This window comes from Manacus candei, unplaced genomic scaffold (assembly GCF_025592945.1).
Source record: "Manacus candei isolate 608988 ecotype Guabito, Panama unplaced genomic scaffold, ASM2559294v1 h1tg000077l, whole genome shotgun sequence".
Lineage (NCBI taxonomy): Eukaryota > Metazoa > Chordata > Aves > Passeriformes > Pipridae > Manacus > Manacus candei.
The window spans coordinates 3,064,361-3,084,559 of record NW_026138125.1 but is presented as its reverse complement, the minus strand read 5'-3'; the positions used below and the strand labels follow the sequence as shown (position 1 = coordinate 3,084,559).

At 41.0% G+C, this 20,199-nt stretch overlaps 1 protein-coding gene across 2 annotated transcripts in view; it reads left to right on the top strand.

The window, feature by feature from the left end:
• Nucleotides 1-20,199, top strand: part of NXPH2 (neurexophilin 2) — a 74,010-nt gene that overhangs the window by 16,233 nt on the left and 37,578 nt on the right. Inside the window, exon 1 of one of the 2 annotated variants that reach the window (XM_051810317.1) lies at nucleotides 19,494-19,798. The exons of the other annotated variant lie outside the window; for it this stretch is intronic. Within the exon in view, the coding sequence (XP_051666277.1) occupies nucleotides 19,745-19,798 (54 nt within the window). The 5' untranslated portion in view covers nucleotides 19,494-19,744. Of the gene's footprint in view, nucleotides 1-19,493; nucleotides 19,799-20,199 lie in introns of those variants that run through there. 2 annotated transcript variants of the gene reach the window in all.

Genomic DNA, 20,199 nt, shown 5'->3' with positions numbered 1-20,199 from the left:
TAGCTATATCCAAGTCTTAGAACATTTAATAATTGCATTTCCATTTTCTATTTTTCTCTTGAGATGTGCTTTATTACACGGGTGCAGAACTGAGTAAGGATGGTCTGACTGACCTCTCCCTTCTCTTAAAAATCTAAGATGAATTTCCACTTACTATAAATGATCAAAGTTTTATGGACTAATGACAGTTTAAAATACTTTTTTTCCCCACTTTTACTGCAGCCCTGTCATTAAGACTAACAATCTAAAGTAGCTAAGAGAATGAGTAAGCAAGATGATTTACACAGATGATAGTGCGATGGTAAGGAGTGGGGAAAGATTCTTTGAAATTTCCTTTGCAGCTGAAGCATTAAGAAGATTTACACCAAGGTCTTTAAGTGAAAAGAGAGCATTGCCAAAGAGATCTGGCAAGCTCTTCTCCCAATAAAATAACCTGATCCATAAATTTAGTCAAACCCTCATCTTAAAACCTGATTAGAAGGATCTTGCTTTGTTACCAGGGACAGCCCACCAACCCCATATCCAAAGGGATTGCCTATAGAAATCAGACAGGATAGCAACACTTTTATAAAATCTTCACCACCATGGCATCTCCTATACCTTTTTTTTTTTCCAGGAGGCCATGTACAAAAATTGAGGAAATATTTAGCATGAGAAAGCACAGATTCTAATACAAAACAAAGTCATGTTGAAATTATTTGGGCCTGGACACAGCAGTAAAACCTATATTTTTTTATACCTGGCTGATCTCTACCATATAACAAGACTTAGGAAAAATCCCACCACAGCTTATAAGGTATTGGTTTTAACTTCTTTCATAATATGCTTTAGTTAATTTAGAACAAGCTTCTACCATTTTTATTCATTAGAAATAGCCTCAGAAGGCACTAATCAGACCTAATCAGGCATAGGACAGGTTCAGAGTCAAGGCTTGGTTTTTATGACTGTACCAGTACATACATTTGGAATTTGAAAGCAACAGTATTTGATGCATTTCACAGCAAAATTTCAAGACAAAGAACAGAAAGAACACAGGAGGTTTGCTGTTGCTCAGTACAGCAGAACATTATTATTTGTTGGGTGCTAAAAATGGTCTGAAGGTTGTAAAACATGAGTGTTTTGACAGTCCTTGCTTCCAGATCAGCTGTTCATGACATTTCCATCAACTTGGATTGCAGCCCATCCAGATCTAGAAAACAGGTGCCATCCAATCTTGGACTTCACCCAAAATCAAAAGAGTAAGGATAGATACTCATATGTCCTCACCCTCACCCTGAAAGTCTGAATAGAGTGACAAACTTTGTATAGGGTACCCAAACAGTCTGACTCTAGTAGGAAGAAAAGCAAGGGACCAAAGAGGGGGACAAGGAAAGGAGTCTGTTGGTTGCTTGGTCATTTTATGCCATAGTAATTCATGCATCTCTGCTGCCTGAGGGTAGCAGGCTGCCACTATTTTGACACCTCTGAGCCAAATTCTTTAACCCCCAAACAGAAATACGTTGAAAGAAATCCCCTTGGATGGCAGCCACTGCACACATCTTGTGCAATTTTACTCTGAAGCTGAATGAGGACACAGCCTTGGCTAACTGGTACATCATAGTAGCCTTGAGTTTCTATGGAAAAGTTTGATAAGCAGCTGAATATCATTCAGGAATTTTTGTGCTCCTCTAGCCAAACAAGGATGGAAGAGAAACACACCAAAAAGGGAGGAACCCTCCATAACCAACACCACCTTTTCCAGGTCACTGCTGTGATCTGGCAGTCTATAGGAAGGCAGAAATATCAGGAAATTTAAACTGATTACACAAAAGTTACAAACACTGCTGGAAGCATTTACAAACACTGCTGGAAGCATTTACAAACACACCCTTGAAAGAGACAGATCCCACTCCTCTTCCTGCTCAGCCTTCCCTCAACTGAACTTTGAGCACTTGAAGTTCCAGTTTCCAATTCAGCTTTTGTCCAGGTCTTGGGCTACATACTGAGCACCATCAACACCCAGCTGTGATGTAGTGTCACAAAATCCAAGTGTTGGCATGGTAAAATTATTCATAGAGAACCAATACTGCATCAAAGGAAAGTCAACCTACAATTCTTATTGCCCATCTTTTATGTCCATCACAGAATATACTCCTCTGTCCAACCACAGATATTACCTGTTGCTGTCTAAAATACATTTAGTGACTCTTGTGGTATTCTGAATGAGATAGGGAAAAAAACCACTGAGGATCACTAAAATTCTGACCAAAAAACCAAGGAAAAATTGGCAAGCACTTTAATGAGTAAATAAACTCACTATTTCAAATTATTAGAGAACCCGTCCTGGCATTACAAGCATTCGTTCAGAAACATACATTCACACATGCATAAGGAAGCTCCAAAGATGGATATGTCATAAATAAGAAACAGGACAGAATATGAACTTCAGAATGAAAAAGATTTAACTGAACACAGAAATTTAAAGCTGTTTTAGGAAGGTGCTTTTTTCACATTCACCAGTTTGGAGAAAGATACCTTTTCCGCAAATGCAACTGCATCAACTCCCAATGGCAGATGGTGAGTGTGGCCATAAACAGAATGATTTAACTCTCTGGTCAACATCCAGATATATGATCAAGTTGTCAGGATTTTTATATAGGTTCCTTTTTCATTGAAGGAAGATTTGCGCGTATTTCTTCATTTGTATAAAAATATTTAGGAAAATTTAGCAGGAAACTGTTATAGAATCACAGCATTTTCCACCCCTTAGCATCTTGTACAGCAGCCTGGGAAACCAAAACAGGTCATGCATTGATAAACAGTTTTCAGAACAATTCATTAAAAGCACTGAAGAGTGCTTGTTGCTTACATATCCTCCCGAGATGATGTGTTGAGTGCACACATGCAAGCCCTCATTCCATACAGACCTGGTCCCAAGAGACTGAGTGAGAGAGTTAAAAGTGGGAAGACACACTACTCATCCAAGTATGAGAAGTTAGAAAGGTTCAGAGGGGATTACAGATGTCATTTTTGCACCGAATCTCTTTCACACTAAGCACCGTTTACTGCACACATTCACACAACAGTGCCCTTTGGCTGCACAATCACAGAACCATTTCAATCTCAAGTATCATACGTGAGGGAAATGCTGCATATTTCTCTTGTTTTCAGTGTGTTTGGGAAAGCCAGGAAACTTACTCATAAAGAAATGGTTTCTTTTCTCACACATTTTTCTCTCTCAAGCAAAATTCGATTTTTACATATTGCATATTGATTAGTTGCATAGTATTGTGATTTGTAGCACTGCACAGAATCACAGATTATGCTGAGTTGAAAGGGACCCACAAGGATCATCGAGTCCAGCTCCTGGCCCTGCACAGGACAACCCCAAGAGTCACACCATGTGCCTCAGAGTATCATCCAAACTCTTCTTGAACTCTGTCAGCCTTGGTGTTGTGACCCGGGGAGCCTTTTCAGTGCCAAACCTCCCTCTGGGTGAAGAGCTTTTTTTCTAATATCCAGCCTAAACCACTACTTGTTTCAATCATTTTCATTGCAGATTTTTTATTCTGAATATTTATTTTTTTTCGGCTTCCTCTTTCAATGACTGGGTTTTCTTCCACGGCGAACAAATTAAAGAAAAAGTTGCAGAATAAATTCAGAAGTGTTTGTTGCAGAGTCCCGGTGGTGCCTGTTGTCAGTAGATGGCAGCATGTGGCCGCTCAGCTCACACGGGCTCTGCCAAAATGCTTACAGGGGAAACAAGCTTTCAGACAGAAACAGTTGGGTCTTTGTAAACTCACATCCCTGTGTATTTTTCACGGCAAAATATTGTAGTCATATCTCTTAGAAATCCTTCAGGGATTGAATCAGACGGCGAAGTTTTCCTTGATTCTTCGTTTCGTTCCGATTCTGTGTTTTTATTGTGGGTTTGTTTGTTTTTAAACTAGCTATGCACAGAAATTAAAAGATTTCTGTAAAGTGGAGATAATCTGGACAAAGTCTCTTGGTACAGGCGCTCAGAAAGATTTGTAAATTTGGAATTCCAGCCCTGCCTCTGCAGTTCAGGACATCAGTTCTAGCAATAAAAACAGCTTTTCTAGCCCTGTCTCTTCAGAATTCTTGACTTACACAAGATATTTTCCTGCTATCAAACAATACTCACACATGCATAATGTTCACTCTCTTTCCTACCTGTATTAAAGGCAGCAGCAGTGTATGTAGGAGTACACACCTAACAAATTTGAAATAAAGAATTCCAAAGCTTCGCTACTCTCTTGAGTCATTTTCATATGATAATTTAAATGGAAACAAAACCTAAGTAAGTACCATGTACAGATTTCAGTCATTCTAAATTCCTAATTATCTACATTTTCTAATACAAAATGGCCTTGAGATAATGAGCACTGCTGTTTGCACTTGCAATCTACAGCCTGCTTCTGTGAGTAAGCAATTATATTAAATGCTGTGGGCAACGTAGCAAAAGTGTATTTTTGTATGTAAGGTTTATTTCAATTCATGTGATGTGGTTCTTTCAGGTTAGGAAATTTAGGGTGCATTTATAATAAGAGTTTTCACAGTGGATAGAAAACCTTCTCTCTCCTACCACTGTTAATGGAGCCTGGATATATTCTTTTCACTTTCTAACAATATAGAAGCTTAACAGTGTATTTTATTAATAATTTTATAAAAGTGAAAAGAATTAGCAGCCAGCTCATGCATCCCCTGTTGATGCTACAGCCAGAATGACTTGGCCATTTCAAAGAAAATGTTAAAGAAACAAGAACCTGATCTGGATTTCTGGTGTGTTTTTCTTACCTGATATGTTCTCATTAGCCTTCTTCTGTCCCTCAGAAGCAGCTAAAATTCCACTTTTTCCACACTGTAAGTAGCAGCTTCTTCAGCACTGTAGTGAAAGAAAACCCTTCTGTCAAACAATACATTGCTTTTATATTACAACATATCACACAATTGATCTTAATGAAACAAGGCTTCAGGAGGGCCTTCTAACACATGAAAGCACACAGAAATTCATAAAGCAGCAAGTCCACTTGGCTCGAACTTGTGAGGGTGATTCACATGGCTCCCATGCCAGAGGTGGGATAGCTGGAGTGTGGAACACTGATGGAAGCACTGGCTGTGAAGCTTCTGCTCCCTATGGGCTCACAAATGCCCTGTGGTCCTCTGGGCACCCAATCAGGGCCTCTTCCTGTCCATCTCCTGCTGCCCCAGGACTCTCAGTGCCTGTCAGGAGGAGCATGTGCTCCCCAAAGCTTCACTGAGCAGCTCCTTGAATTATTTAGTCTCCAAAAGTCTGTCTGTCAAGGAGCAGTTGAAACCAGCTGCTTATTCCAGGAGAGCGTCATTAGGCAATTATTGCTGTAAACTAACTCAAAAAGTCCAAATTTCAATATGCCTTTGAAATTCCGTGTGACTTGAGGTGCAACAGATGAACTGCAAAGAAGGATGTAAAAATCCTTTGTGCTGCTAAGCAATATTAATGGAGTAAAATGATGATGGGATTTAAAGACCCCCAAGATAATGGCAGTTATATGACAACAATTATAGTAAAGAATGGCAGTAAAAGATCTGTATGAACCTAATATTGTAAACACAAGGAGACAGATTTTCCACTAGTCCACTACTTCTAATGCTGCACTGATACATCCTACTTGAAACTGTTGCTTTGCAGTTTCTGAGGACATCTTATAATTCAGCATAACTGGCAATACAGTTCTTTATCTCTTTGATAAATACACTTCTCATCCTCTGATTTCTATTTTATGACCTCTTTTTCCTTATTACCTTACCATTAATCCCTATTTCCTCCCTGACTTCTCTTTCCCACTGTTTCCTCCCCTATTTCTTCAGGTCTTAATAAATTTGATGTATCATAACGCTGAGGGGAAAGAATCTTCTCTGAAGTAGCATTTAACAAAGGTAAGGTTAAAAGAGGGGCAACAGGATCTAATGTCATTGTATATTTAAATGCTGCTAATAGTGCATGAGCAGGCACGCCAGAACTCACCAGCTGTCCCTAAAGGTACAAGCCAGCTTTCTGCCTCCTCACATTATAGCCCAGTTTAACCTCTGTTGTAACATATTTCAGCACAAAAAGATTATAAAATCTGCTTCACTAGAACCAGTGGTCTATTTTATCTGCTTTCAGAAATACATTTTTCTGTAGAGCTAGAAATTCAAAGATTACACTCAGTGTTACAGATAAATAACACAGCAGAAATTTAATAGTATGATAGTATTGGTTGAAGCAGAGGGTTAGAGCTTGCATAGCAGATGATTCTTCACAGATATATGTATGTATATGAAAGATATATCTGTAGATATATTTATATATATATATATTTATAATGCAATAGATATATAAGTAATATTTTTCTATATGGGCAAACTATGACACCATAAAAATTAAGCAGAATTTGGCATAAATTTGAGTCATGCATGGGAAATAGTTGTGGACATAAGAGACATGCAAGAAATTAAGCCACAATTAGCAGAGGCAAGAAGCTAACTGTGCTGCCTCTAGCTAACAGAACAGCCATTGAGTTGCAGGTAGTAATATCTGATCTAGACAGTTTCAGATTTTTAGGTTAATTGGCACCTAAATGGAATTAGAAAACAACAGGTCAAAATTCATGAGGAGCCACATTCTCACTCCCTGCCCTCACTATTAAAAAGTAAAAATAGGGCCTACAAATTAGAAAAAGAATTAATTTCTAGGTAACTGTGTGAATACAAAGGATCTGGATAGTTAATTTTGGTTATGTTCATCTGAATTTGCAATTTCTCGTATTTTCAATAGGCTTTTCCATTCTACTATGTGTCATGTATTTTCTAACATTACCTGCATTAGGTAGCCCTTATCCTTATGCAGGTTCTTGTACTTACAAAACTTGACTGCTTATAAAACAACTTCTCAGTTCAGACACTGACAGAAAAGTTTCTAGTAAAGTATCAATTCCCATTCTCTCCATGTGTGCATCAATGCTTTGTAAATGAAAACAAGCCACAGAAACCAGGCCTAGGTTAAAGAGGCAGAGCAGCTGCAGAAGCCAGTTGTGATGAGTGACTTGAAGCTCTGACTGGTGAAACCACGGCTGAGTTTCAAAAGCCTAAGCACAAAAGATCCGAAAATTATTTTTAATAACCTGGCCTCATCCTGAAGGAGAAGTAGGAATGAGAAAGGAGAAAGAAAGATGAGGGCACGAGATAAACTGAGGATATAAGCCATGCTTATATAAACCAAAGGCACAATTTGATGCAGTTTCCTCTGCAGTCGAAATGTTGGGTACCTAATAGTCCCACCCTGAGTCCCTTTAGGCAACTTCTAACAGGCACAAAGAGATCCTGGAAGTAGGCAATGCACCATGTAAAAGTACAAACCAATTCCTCATTGTCTAATACACAAAAATGATTGCTAGGATTAATAAGCTACCAAACCAACATTTGTTGAACAGGTAAATTATGTGAGGCAGCTTTCCTCAGTTTGTCCTTGGGACAGGTTGATCTTTGCTGCTGCAGACTTGCCGTCCTCAGCCTCCTTGTTTTCTCCTTAGGATTGTATACCTTTCCATATTTGTTTTTCCTTTTGAATCCTTGAGCTGCCAGCTGTGCCCTTCTCAGCAAGCCTATCTACAGTTTCACCTTCTTGCTTTGCAGGGCTCTGTTCTGTGCAGGCTTTTGCAGCTCCTGCTATCAGGTCGGCAGGTTGCTCAGAAGTCTGAGCTGGGGCTGCACAAGCATTGCTGTGTTCATGCTGAGTCCTGGATCACAGACAGCTGGGAGGAGGTTACAGGTACAGCAGGCTGCTCTGGAAAACTACTGACATTCTCTTACCACATCTTTTATTGTCAGATCATGTTGCTGTGAGGGAGCAGAGAGCAGCGACACACACTTAGTAAAATAAAAGAACCTCTTTGCATCTCATTCAACTCTGACACAGCAGCGATAGCAGCGGAGGATTCACTGTTTGGGAGCACTGAGCACACAAAGGCAGGCAGAAGCACATAACAGACCTCTTCATTTGCACTAAGATGTTAAGCAACAATAAGCCTACTTATGCCTGCAGATGGTTCAGTGCCTATAATGTTTGGCTTGAGTTTTAATGCAGAAATATCAAAAGCTGTTAGTGGCAATGCTGAATGACCTCCTGCCTACAGTCACTGATTTTCTTTTAATACTGAACACATACTACAGAGCGACTGATCATATTTTGAGACTCATTAGGCAGTCAAAAATGGAAGGAAAAGAGGCACTAGCTAACTATCTCTGCCCTGACGAGCAATAGCAGGATAAACCACTGCCAGCCCTCCTGCACACTCTGGGAATGCATCAGCAAGGAAAGGTTGGTGTGTGTAACCAGCAACATGTGCCAGATGTGACACCGCAGGAAAAACACAGGAAGAAGCAAAAAGGCATAATGGATATAACAGCCCTACATGTGGCACTCTGTCTCTCCTGTGAGATGAAGAAATTTCCATATCTTACCACGTAATCACATCTAACTGCATGAACCCACTGCTTTATTCATCCAAACAGCGAAATAAGTGTTTTCCACCTTTTCTCAGCTGGAAGGCCCTTAAAATGTTCCAACATTCCAACACCGCAAATGTAAACCACCTTTTAAATAGCATATTTTCCACTATTATTGGTCCCTGAAAAGAAAGGCATTCAACTCAGGACAACAGGTCAGCAGCCACTGAACTAGACAAGTTGCATAAGCCAGGATCTGCACTTGGACCATTTCCATTCACACATACACAGGGCTGCTAAAAGAAGCTTGCAGAAAAACTAGTAAAGCATTTCAAAATCTTCTCCAACTGCTGTGAAGAGAAGGAAAAATGACAGATAGAGCCAGACATAAGCCATTTCAATATAACTTTTTTTTTCCTCTTTTTGATGTCCTAGCATCTTTCCACTCCTTGCAGTAAGGTTTGTCTTGCCAAACTCATTCTGTTAAGCACTAGTATCAACTGATTTAATCCTGAATACTGGTTGTCATAAAAAACTAGCTATCTTAAGTGTTTCTAGAAAACTGCCACAAATGCTGTAAGCTTGTGGAAATTGCAATTATGACACAAGAATTCCTGGTAACTTAAAAGTTTTCTGGAACAGCTTTGAAGGAGTCTGTATATGTCAAGTTGCACCTGCCTAAACTTATGTCCACTGTTGCTTTGGACTGACTGGAGCATCACTACTGATGAGAAAGCACAGAGCATTATCTGTTTATACCAATGTTTTTGACTCCTAAAATGAATTTTGAACACACTACTGAAGATTTCTATTTGCTTCACTGAACTATTTGCAATCTGTCTGCAATGTGCCTTATGTGATCTGAGAATAAGGAGGGAACTGCACGATGGCATGAAATCCCAAACTGTCTTTTATGAATTATTTAATCCCAAAAAGCATATTTCCCTTGATTCATTACTTTATTCACGATATTTGCTGTTTGAAAAATTACACTAGTACTTGTCTCCACTAATCATCAGATCAAAGAAGGTCATTAGGGTGTTAATTTTGGTAACACTTTCGAAGAATGCCTTTTGATTTGAGAAACCTAACTTCTCTCATGCACCTGGGCATTTTCTTGTCTTCTTCCCTCCTGATTCCACTCTGAAAAGAAAATAAAAATTAATCCATCAAATCTTTCTTTCTCTATCTCTGAAACTTTTAAAGATGGCAGAGGTTTTTCAACTTATCTTACAATCATAAAAGTTGACAGAAGTCTGCAAGAAAAATGAGAGCATGATAGATTTGTCAAAGATTCAGTGGATAAAAATGAATGCAACAAGACAAATGTACACCTCTTTCTGCTGTAAGTGAAAGAAAACCTCTCCAGAGTCACCAGCAGGAATATTCCATTCCTCATCTTCCAGTCACACCAAGTTTACAGCTTTGTCTCCCCATTGGCAGAGGGATGATGTCCCCTATTCAGTCCAGCAGTATCAGGCCTGATCATACTGGTGATACCCAATGATGCAATTTTGGACTCTGGTAACTTCAAGGCCAATGGAGGCCAATTGCTCCCACAGTTTCCAGAACTAGGGAAACCTCCAATTTCTGTTTCAGTTCTCTCAAAGTAATGTAACATTCACTGCTATATTTCAATTTTCATACAGGTACCTATCCCCTGAGCTGGATGGTAGAGTAAAATCTGAGGTCAGCACAGAACAAACTGCAGTGTGACCTTACACAGGAATTGTTAGTAGGTCATTCATAAATCATTGCTGCTCTCCTTACCTAACACAAGTGGTCTCACCACACCATTTTTAGACAGCTTGCCCTTATTGAGAGGGTTTTTTTCAGAGCGAAAGACAAAGTTAAACAGCGCTGACAGAGCATGTGGCACACTTAATTGCAAACCCATGGCCCTACCCCAAGCTTCTGGTTAAAAAACTAAAACACTTTCTGCAAACCAGCTTCTCTTTCCCCACATTTGATTGAATTTCAAGCACCCAGTCTCCAGAGATCACAGACTTTTCAAACAATATCCCAGCAAATGAAAACTGAAAAAACAACAACATGAACTACTTTGTTTCAGGGAAGCTTCCCGAGGCCCTCTGATTTATTCCAATGCTGAAGAAAGAGCACCTTCACAGCAGCTTGCCCAGTTCTCCAAAACAACCATGCCAGCAGATGGAGTCTGCCTTTCTTATTCTCTTCATCCACATATGGAAACAGTTTCTTCAGAGGGTCAAAGCATAGCTTCATCCAAAGTTCCTCAGTGGTTCTGGTCTGGATTCTAAACAAAAAGAAGCTTGTGTTGATTTCCCCAGTCCTGAACAAACCTTCCAAAAGTAATTCCCTCCCCCCCCAACAGCTATGAGCACAGCTGAGTCACAGTTTAATAGGAAAGTGGAAGGAATTGTGCTTCCTCTCCACCTCAGCTGCCTAATGACAAGTTTACAGGCAGGACGTGGGAAACACAAGTTCCTTCACAGTGGCATGAGATAAGCTCAAAAAATTCCCTCTTTCCCTGGGATATAAAAATATCTTGTGAATAATTGCTTTGGCATTGTGGAAGATGATAAAGAAAACAAAGAATTTGTGACAATTTTCAAAAACCAGCCAATTACAGCCCTAAGAGCCTGAGGTTTGTGTCAACCTGCTCTAATTGTTCCCATAACAAAATACACGTTCTGGATGTTCTATGAACAATTTTATCTCGTGAGGCACCAAAGGCCACTGGGATATGTGCTGGGCCAGATTTAGAACAATAAAAAAAGAGTAACACAATCTGACATCTGCTGATAAACAATGTGAAAATAGATGCAGAGCACAATGTTTTAATTGGTGATTCAAGTCAAGTTCAACTGCTTATGTTGGAAATGATGTAAATAAAGACATACCTATTTTGGCAAATTTGGCCAGAAAAACAATGTTTTTAAAAACTACATGGAACCTCGTTAAGGAATAACAAGATATGTTTTTCTCTATCTTTGAAAAAGTTCACTTGGGCATATTGTCATTCCTTTAGGCTATTTATATCCCTGGCTTGCTAAAACTCTATTAAAAATAATATATTTCTGTTGTCTTTTAGAACTAGCCAGAGTTCACCTTGATATTAGTAATTGTACATGTGCTACACGGATATTTTCTTATCACTCCTCACATGAAAGTTGACAGTAAAAAAAATTGCATCTTTTTATATAAGAGATTATGACAGAATTGTCGTAAAAATGAAGGGGGAAGTGGATTTGGAAGCATTTACTGAACAGTATTTTTTTCAGTACTAAATGAATGCAATAGCAAATTTAATCTCTCAAGACACAGTCATCATTTTAGCATAGCTCTGGGACTTTTTTTTTCCATATTATAAAGCTGGATTTTTTTTTTAACAAAATTACACAGCAAATATTTTTGACATAATACAGATTTGCATCTTTCATCTCCTGGATTAAACATAAACCACATCTTAGAGCTGTGCTGATATGGTTTATTCATATTCTATAGAAAAATAAGTTAAAAATTTAAATTAAAAAAAAAAATAAAAAACACCAAAACTTCAAAACTAAATTTTAGAACTTAAAACCTTAGAGATAAATTAAACAGGGTAGCCACAGCATAAATTACACATGAGGGTTTATTCTAAATGAGAAAATATTCCTTTGCAAGAAATTAACTGATTAAATAATTTATCTATTTATGATGAAGAAAATATATTAAAAATTTTGAAGGTAGGAAAAAAAACTGTGAGAGTGTTAATAAAGGACCACTCTGCCCTCAGATGTTATGATTGCTGTCTGGATATTTAGTATTGCAGTAACTCTAGCTATTATGACTTCTAAAACCAATTTGATTTAATAGCTCTTCTTACCCAGTTACAGACAACCCATTTTCCTTTAAAGCAGAATTTTCATCATTACTTTTCCTTATTATTATACCTTCCAAAATTTTTTCCATGTTCTTGTTTTGACATAGTTTATAAGCTTTGGAAGTTTAACTATTCTAGTAAATTATAATAAATCTAGTAGACTTTAAAATAAAAATGGGAGAATTTGAGAAATCTCAACTTTCTAGCAAGTGTAAAGCACTAATATAAATTGAAATTAATCTATTCCTGGAGTACCTGCTACACTGTCATATAGAAATATAGAAAATACTGTGAGTGATACAGTAGATTAAATAGATAATGTGTTTCACCTGTCAGAGTGGTTCATATGGTTCTAGTTCAAGAAAGATTCTCTGCTGAAGATATTTATAGGTGACTAAAGAAAATGAAGTTGGGTAGATGCTGAAATTATGTCTTGAAAAGGACTTTCATACAGGCTTGCAGCATTTCTCTGAATGGGAATTACTCATCATAAAAGAACACTCAATTCACACAAAAAAACCCCACATAAATAAATTTTTAAAAACCACACACACAAATAACATACTTTTCTTGTGACTATTACAGTTGAACTATCGCAAATTCTTCCTCACATAATCAAATATTATTATTAATTTTTGATGGAAATTTTGGTCTAGTTTCTGTAAAAGCAGGAGTATCAGTCACCAAACTGTCTTACAGGTCCTATTTTATGAATTCCCTTAATATTTGCTCAGATATTTTGCCCACCTTTGTTAACAACTACAGGTTTCCAGATATCTCTTTTTATTCATTCATTCATGCTTATAAAAAGGTTTAAAATGTATTGATTACCACTACTGCAGTTTTAATTAATGACCTGCTCTCACCATTCTTCTTCCAGTATCATCAACATGTCTGCTAACAGTTTTGTTTTATCCAAAGGACTGTATTTGTCCATAGAATTAGATCTGGATGTGTCCTTGTATTTACACACAGATTTGTGCTCATTGGTAAACTGTGTTATACTTCACTTGCTTGGATTTTTTAACTTCTTTGAATATATTTAAACTCAGGGAACTCAACACGAATTAGTAAGTGTCGTTGACTTATTTCTCTTTCAAATGGTTTTTGATATCAAAAATCAAGTTAAAGGGTACAGAAGAAAAACAGCTCAATGTGGTGGTCCCTCATAGCCTTCTTAAATCCAGCTTTAAATCTAAACATGCAATGAACTGCTTTGAGCATCTGGACTAGAGTCTGTCAGTGAAACAGCACAGATTCATTACGTGGGTTAGAGCAGGAGCAGACTATAATTCTCTATTTAGACCAGCCACTATGGAAAAAACCAACACAATGGATGCACTGGGCAAAGAGACTTTGTGTGTAACCCAAATCAAAGGATGTGACAGAAAATTCTGGTGGAGAGGCCTCCTCAGCTCCAAGGCAAACTTAGAGGTCAACCTGAAGGCAACTGAGCACCTCAGATAAACGAGGGGAAAAATGAATAAAGGCAAATTAGTAGGTAAGGGGATGGATAGCAAAGAGACAGAAAGTGCTGCTAATGCAGCTGTAGCAAACAAAGTGATAAAGTTAAGATTTAAAAATTATATGACAGTCATTGCATATAGCAAGAGAATAATCTAAAATATTCTGTCAGCAATACATGGATTCTGGAGAATGGGAGGACCCAGAAGTATTGATGCAGAATATGTCAGCTTGCCAAGCCTTGCCTGGGGAAACAAAGCTACTGATAGTCCTGAATGGACCTGAGGAAAATAATTAGTTATTGGAATACAAAAAAATAGGAAGCTGAAACAGGCTTATTTGCTTAGTGTGCAGCTAAGATATTTAGAGCAACCAGTCATAGAAAATCAACCTGTAATGATTAAAAAAAAAACCAACAACTTCACACATTTCAAATTAAATTAATGGATAAATAAAAATAGGCTTCCAACTTGGGTTCCTAATGTCTCAGTGCCAAGTGTGCTAGGCCTAACTAGATAAAAATTAGCTTAATATTTAAAGATAAGAATAGACCACAAAAAATGGTAAAATATGGATAATCAAAGCTAATGTATTTATTAGAGGTTAGAAAGTGTAATAATGTGAGAATCATAAAAAAATGACATGAAAAAGTACCCAAGACTCTTCAACCTCATCCAAAAGTATATAGAAAGAAAAAAAACCAAGGTACTCTCTTTTTGGAAGAAAATTAATCTCCCTCTAATTAATTTCCTACTTTAGTTTTCAACATGAATGAGGATTCTGAATATCAGGGTGAATATAACTAATCAAAGGGCAGGAGAAAATGGAAGTGGAAGTTACAACATGTCCAGTAAAATCTAGTTGCAAAGGCTGATAGGATCAGACAAGTGTAGATGCAGAAGTGGTGGTGGACAGTCTTCACTCCAGAACTCTGAAATAACCAACGTGGTTGGGATATAACCAACTGCAAGTCAGACAGAAGAGATCTGTAAAAAAGCCATAGAATCAGGAATGGTTTATATGTAGAACAGCAAATGCAAATCTTATCCCTAAGAATATGAAGAGAAACACAGCATCAGCAAATATGAGCTTTAGAAATATGCAAAGCCGCTGAAAGCAAGCTGAAGGAGGAGAAAAAGGTTTGGAAACACAGATAAATAGAAAATGGGATAAATTAATCCGGGTTTTGGTTTAGTTTAAGGGGTTTTTTTTGAGAAAGGTAGATTATTCTAGGATGGCAAATATTTCATTACCTGCCTTTGATTAGGCTGCTAATTTCCTAGACAAGTGAAATAGAGTCTTCTATCAGCACTTCAGTCAAAATGTGATTGTGTGTCGTGTGGGAAAAATAGATAGGTAGGAGAAGGCGATTGGGAAGAAAGTTGTGGAGAGGGTAAGGCGTGGTTTAACAGGTTGTGTTCAGGGTCTGGAAAGAAATAACTAATGGGCTTCATCAAAGATTCATCTTGGGGCCACTATTATTCAATAAATTAATTAGCAATTCCAACATAAAATGTAGGACCTTGCTGCTGACACAGAACCAGTAGGCAGCCAGTAGTGTGAAGGGTCTGCATAACACATTGGAACAACTGGAACAACAGAGACAAAATATAATTGTGATGTATTCTTGACAAGGAGAATACAGTAACACCATGTATGAGAGGCTATATTTCTAACACAGATAGATTAGGCATTAATGATGTTCCACATGACTGCCAGCATCTAAATTTGGATGTTCACCCACTTTAAAACAAAATATTCATTCCAATGGGAATAGACAAAAGAGAAGTTTTACTGGGTAACACAGGAAATGGAGTGCTATTGCCTGAGAGATTGCCTGGCTCACATAATTAATAAAATTTGAGAGGGAATGTGTACCTATACAATGTGAGAAGGAGGAATAGGAGCTCATTAAGATATAGCAGTGACTGTAAAAGGGCAAATGAGTATAAAATCAGATATCAAATACAGTAAATCTGAAAACTAGAGGTTAGAAAAAGGTTTTCAAATGGCAGAGGAGTGAATTTTTGGAGCAGCGTCCTAATGTAGCATGAAACTCCCCCTAGTCCTAATTTAAAGATGGATTTGCAGAGTTTCCAAAACAAACCTACATTTCACTGTCTGCAGTTAAGGGAGATGGACTGAATGACACAGGCAGCTCTTTCCAGTCCAGTGTTCCCAGTATTTGGAAACAGAGTGAAGAGTCCAAGGATTAAGGAGAGCAAAGCTTGATGTCAATGTTTTCAAGTAACTCAGAGGAATGAGACTTGAGACTTGAATTGAGGTTGGTTTGGTGCTAACTAAAGATTTTACATGTTTGTGCTTACAAATTACTTTATAAAGAAATAAAAAAAAGTACTACTGACTTTGTGCACAAGCATTAGAGATCATGTGTTAATCAGATATTTTTCACTGTCTTGTAGCAGCCAAGAAAGTTTAGTAGGACCTTGAGCTCTTAGCTTAGTTTTTCTACAGCTATGTCATCAATCCATTCCTGGAGAGATTATTTCCTGAAGCAGACAACAATTATTTCCTGAGATGAACTGACTATTTGTTATTGTGCCTTGAAATTAGACCAGAAAATTTTCCTGTCCCCATTTAAATGATGTTTGAAGATCATGCTAACACGACAAAGCAAGGGAATGCAAAGCACAGGCCTCGCATTCTGTTCTTACCCAGCACTACAGTGACTTTTCTGGCGAGTAATGCAAATAATAATACTTATCACTTACTCTGCACAGTGCTTCAAAGCGCTTTACAAATATTTATTGCTAGTTAATCTGGAAAAAGTATGATTTAAGGCCAGCTTCTGGTAGCTTGTGTGACAAACTTAATGTCATTTGAATCGACTGTGTTTGTATTTAATAGGATAGAACTGCAGCACTTTAGTTTAAACGCTATTGTTCCGTTAAAAGCCAATTACAGAAATTCAGCTTTCCCCGAACTCATAGAGGACAGCTTTTCATTTAGTAAAAAAAAAAAAAAAAAAAAAAAAATCTATTAAATGCTTCATCCGAATTTAGTGCTCATAATTCCGACCAAAGGCTTTAAGAGCCTTTTCAGTCGCGGCACAAAGCGGTTCCCCGCGAGGCGGTGCCGCAGTACCGCCCGCGGGCGGCAGAGGGAGCCAGAGACGCGTCCATTCGCCACGAGGCGCCGGGACCGCAAAAAAAATGCCACGGAAAAGTGTCACCTTTCCGTGATAAACACGGGCATAGCGGCGTTCGGCTGATTTCCCGCGCAGGCAGATGTGAAAGGCAACTTTTCGGGTTTAAATTTTATGCGGGTAAATCTTGATGTGTTTAATGCTGATTGTTCTATATCGAAAGTCAGATCAGACAGTGGCGCAGCAGGTTGGAGATCACTAAAATAAACTCGGGGCACAGACAAAAGGTGAGTGAAGAACGGGTTGAGAGCAGCTCCAAGGAAGAGGACTTGTGGGTGTTGGTTGATGCAAAACTCAACATGACCCAGCAATACATTTGCAGCCCGGAAACCCAACCGTGTCCTGAGCTGTATTCAAAGCAGCGTGGGCAGCAGGCTGAGGGAGGTAAACCTGCGCCCCCTCCACTCTGGTGAGACCCCACCTGGAACACTGCATCCAGCTCTGTGTTTCCCAATATACAAAGGACATGGACCTCTTGGAGCAAGTCCAGAGGAGTACATGAAGGTGCCCAGAAGGCTTGAGCACCTAGTGTGGAGACAGGCTGAGAGCTGGAGCTGTTCAGTCTGGAGAAGAAAAGACTCTGGGAAGATCTTGAAGACCCTTCCAGTACCTAAGGGTGCCGCAAGAGAGGGAGAGGGTTTTGAGGTATGTAGTGATAGGAGCAGGCAGAATGGCCTTAAACCAAAAGAGGACAGGGTTAGAGATTAGGAAGTAATTCTTCCCTGTGAGGGTGGTGAGGCCCTGGCACAGGCTGCCCAGAGAAGCTGTGGCTGCCCCATCCCTGGAAGTGTCCAAGGCAAGGTTGGATGGGGATTAGAGCAACCTGGTCTAGTGGAAGTTGTCCATACTATTGCCACAGACTTGGAACGGGATGGTCTTCCACGTCCCTTCCAACCCAAACTATTCTACAAATCTCTGATTCCATGAAAAAGAACTTTTGAATACTGCTACAAGAAGTAACCACAGGAATCACATCATAATACCTTGACTCAGTGACCATCACTGCTTCAGTTTTCTCCAAATCTTTGAACGTGCTGCAAACGAGCCCATTTTAGAGTTGTTTCCTCTGTATGTAGTTTCCTTTGCTCTAGAATAAGCATCTTTTCTGAACCCAAACGAGAGATAGTGATTTGTGGCTCCATCACATCCACACAATACATTTTGCAAGACACCTTGAAACAGAACTAGGAAAGGAACCAGTGGGATATAACAACTAAACAACTGCAATTATTATCTGGTAAAATCATGGCTGCTATCAAGTGCAATGAGGGGGCTTGCAAAGCTGTTTCCATCGACAAGGATTTTAGCAGTTGAAAATACAGAAGTGGTCAAAAGGTAACCTGAACACAGACCTAGTGAGAAGATGAGACTGAGAATTAAGAGGAAAGTAATCTGCAAATGACAGGCAGGGTTTGGAAACCGAAACCACTACCTGCCAGTGGCAGAGAGCTTGCATATCACATCACCTGTGAATTACTGATTAGCAAACACAGGCACTGCCAGGCTGGACACAGGTGTACCTGTTATGGGTCATGGTGGTACCACTTCAGCCCTAGGCCGTGTGGGAGGCACGTGTGCCAAACATGGGGTCACCCTCCAATGCAGCCTCCTGCATTCAAAACTTTATTTCCCCTTTCAAGGTCGCCACATTACAAGCTCAAAAGCACAGGGACAAGTGTTTCAGGCTTCTCAAGCCTACCTCAAAATTGTGTCCAGACAGTGTTCATTAAATTATGTTATAAAATGAATCTAATCTCAGTGACTTCTTTGGAGATGGGTCGTGCAGCCCTTTGGGCTCCCAGGAGGCTCATGTGCCATTAGCCTGACCCCACTGCCTTGCACAGCTCGAGCCCTACGCAAGGAGCCCACTTGGACACGACCTTGTCCCTGTGCCTGCTCGAGGGGACGCCCAGGTGACAGATGCGTGGTGTCCCCAGGACAGACTGAGTGTCCCAAGAGCAAACTGAGTGTTCTCAGGGCAGACTGAGGGTTCCCAGGATGGGCTGCAGGACCCGACTGTCTTGCAGCGTCTCCTCACAGCTGGGGAGAAAAACACGTCTGGTTTCCCCACAAGGACAGTGGCTGCCCATCCATGTGTGGGTATCCCGGGGGCCAATCCACCCTAAAGAAAGGGACCTGTGACAGGAGTGTCCTATAAAACCGGGACTGGGGCCGTCGAGTCCGACTCTTCGCCCGTCTCCCTTTCCACACCAGCGGTCGGGCCGCCCGTGGTGGCTCCGGGAGGCGCATCCCGGCTCGGGCTGGGCGGCTGCGGGCGGAGGAGGGGCCGCCGCCTCTTTAAACTTGCCGGGAGGGCCGGGCTGCCCCGCCCGGGGCAGCGGGGGCTCCTCAGCGCCCGGCGGGGACGCGCCGCCCCCCGCCAAGGCTCTGCTCCACTCCGGCCCGGGCGGGCGGTCCCCGGTGCCCGGAGCGCCATGCGGGGCAGCGGGGCGGCGGGGCCCGGCCGCGGGCTGTGAGGGGACCCCGCTCTGCCCCCGGGGGGAGCCGGGCAGCGCCGCCACCTCCCGCCTCCCTCATCCCGCCTCCCTCATCCCGCCCGCCATGGCCGCCCGCGGAGCCGGGCGGCGCGGAGCCGAGAGGAGCGGCAGTGCCGGGGTCTGGCCGCTGCCTGGCAGCGCCCCGTGAGCGGGGACAGCGCCCCGTGAGCGGGGACAGCGCCCCAGGAGCGGGGACAGCGGGCGGCGTGTCCCTGCGCCCGGTCCTGCCCCCCCGTCCTCCTCCCGGAGCGGGGATGAGCGAGACCCGCGCCAGGGGAGTCGCCGCCTAGACCGGCAGCCAGGATGGTGCCCCTGCAGCCCCTGCCCCTCGTCGTGGTCCAGGGCGTCCTCCAGCTCGTAAGTCTCCATCCCTGCGGCACCCGGGCTCTCCCGGGGGGATTTCGGGGGCACGGGCGCCCTTCCACCGGGTAGCGCGGTCCCCTCGGGCTGGCTCCGAGCAGCCCCCCCAAACCATCCTTCCTGCAGCCCGCGACCGATTATTATTCTTTTTTTTTTCCTTTTTCTTTTCTTTTCTTTTTCTCTCTCTCTCTTTTTTTTTTTTTCTTTTAATTAAGCGAGCTTGCTTCTCGCCAGGCTGTTTTGGGATATGGGACACTCGCGTGCCCGAGCCCAGCGCGGCCGGGATCCGCCGGGAGCCGCTGGGTACCGCGGGCGGGGACGGGGGGATATATGTGTGTGTGTGTGCCGAGCATCACCCGAACTGTCCGCTCCCGAAAAGTTTTCCGCTCGCCTCAAGC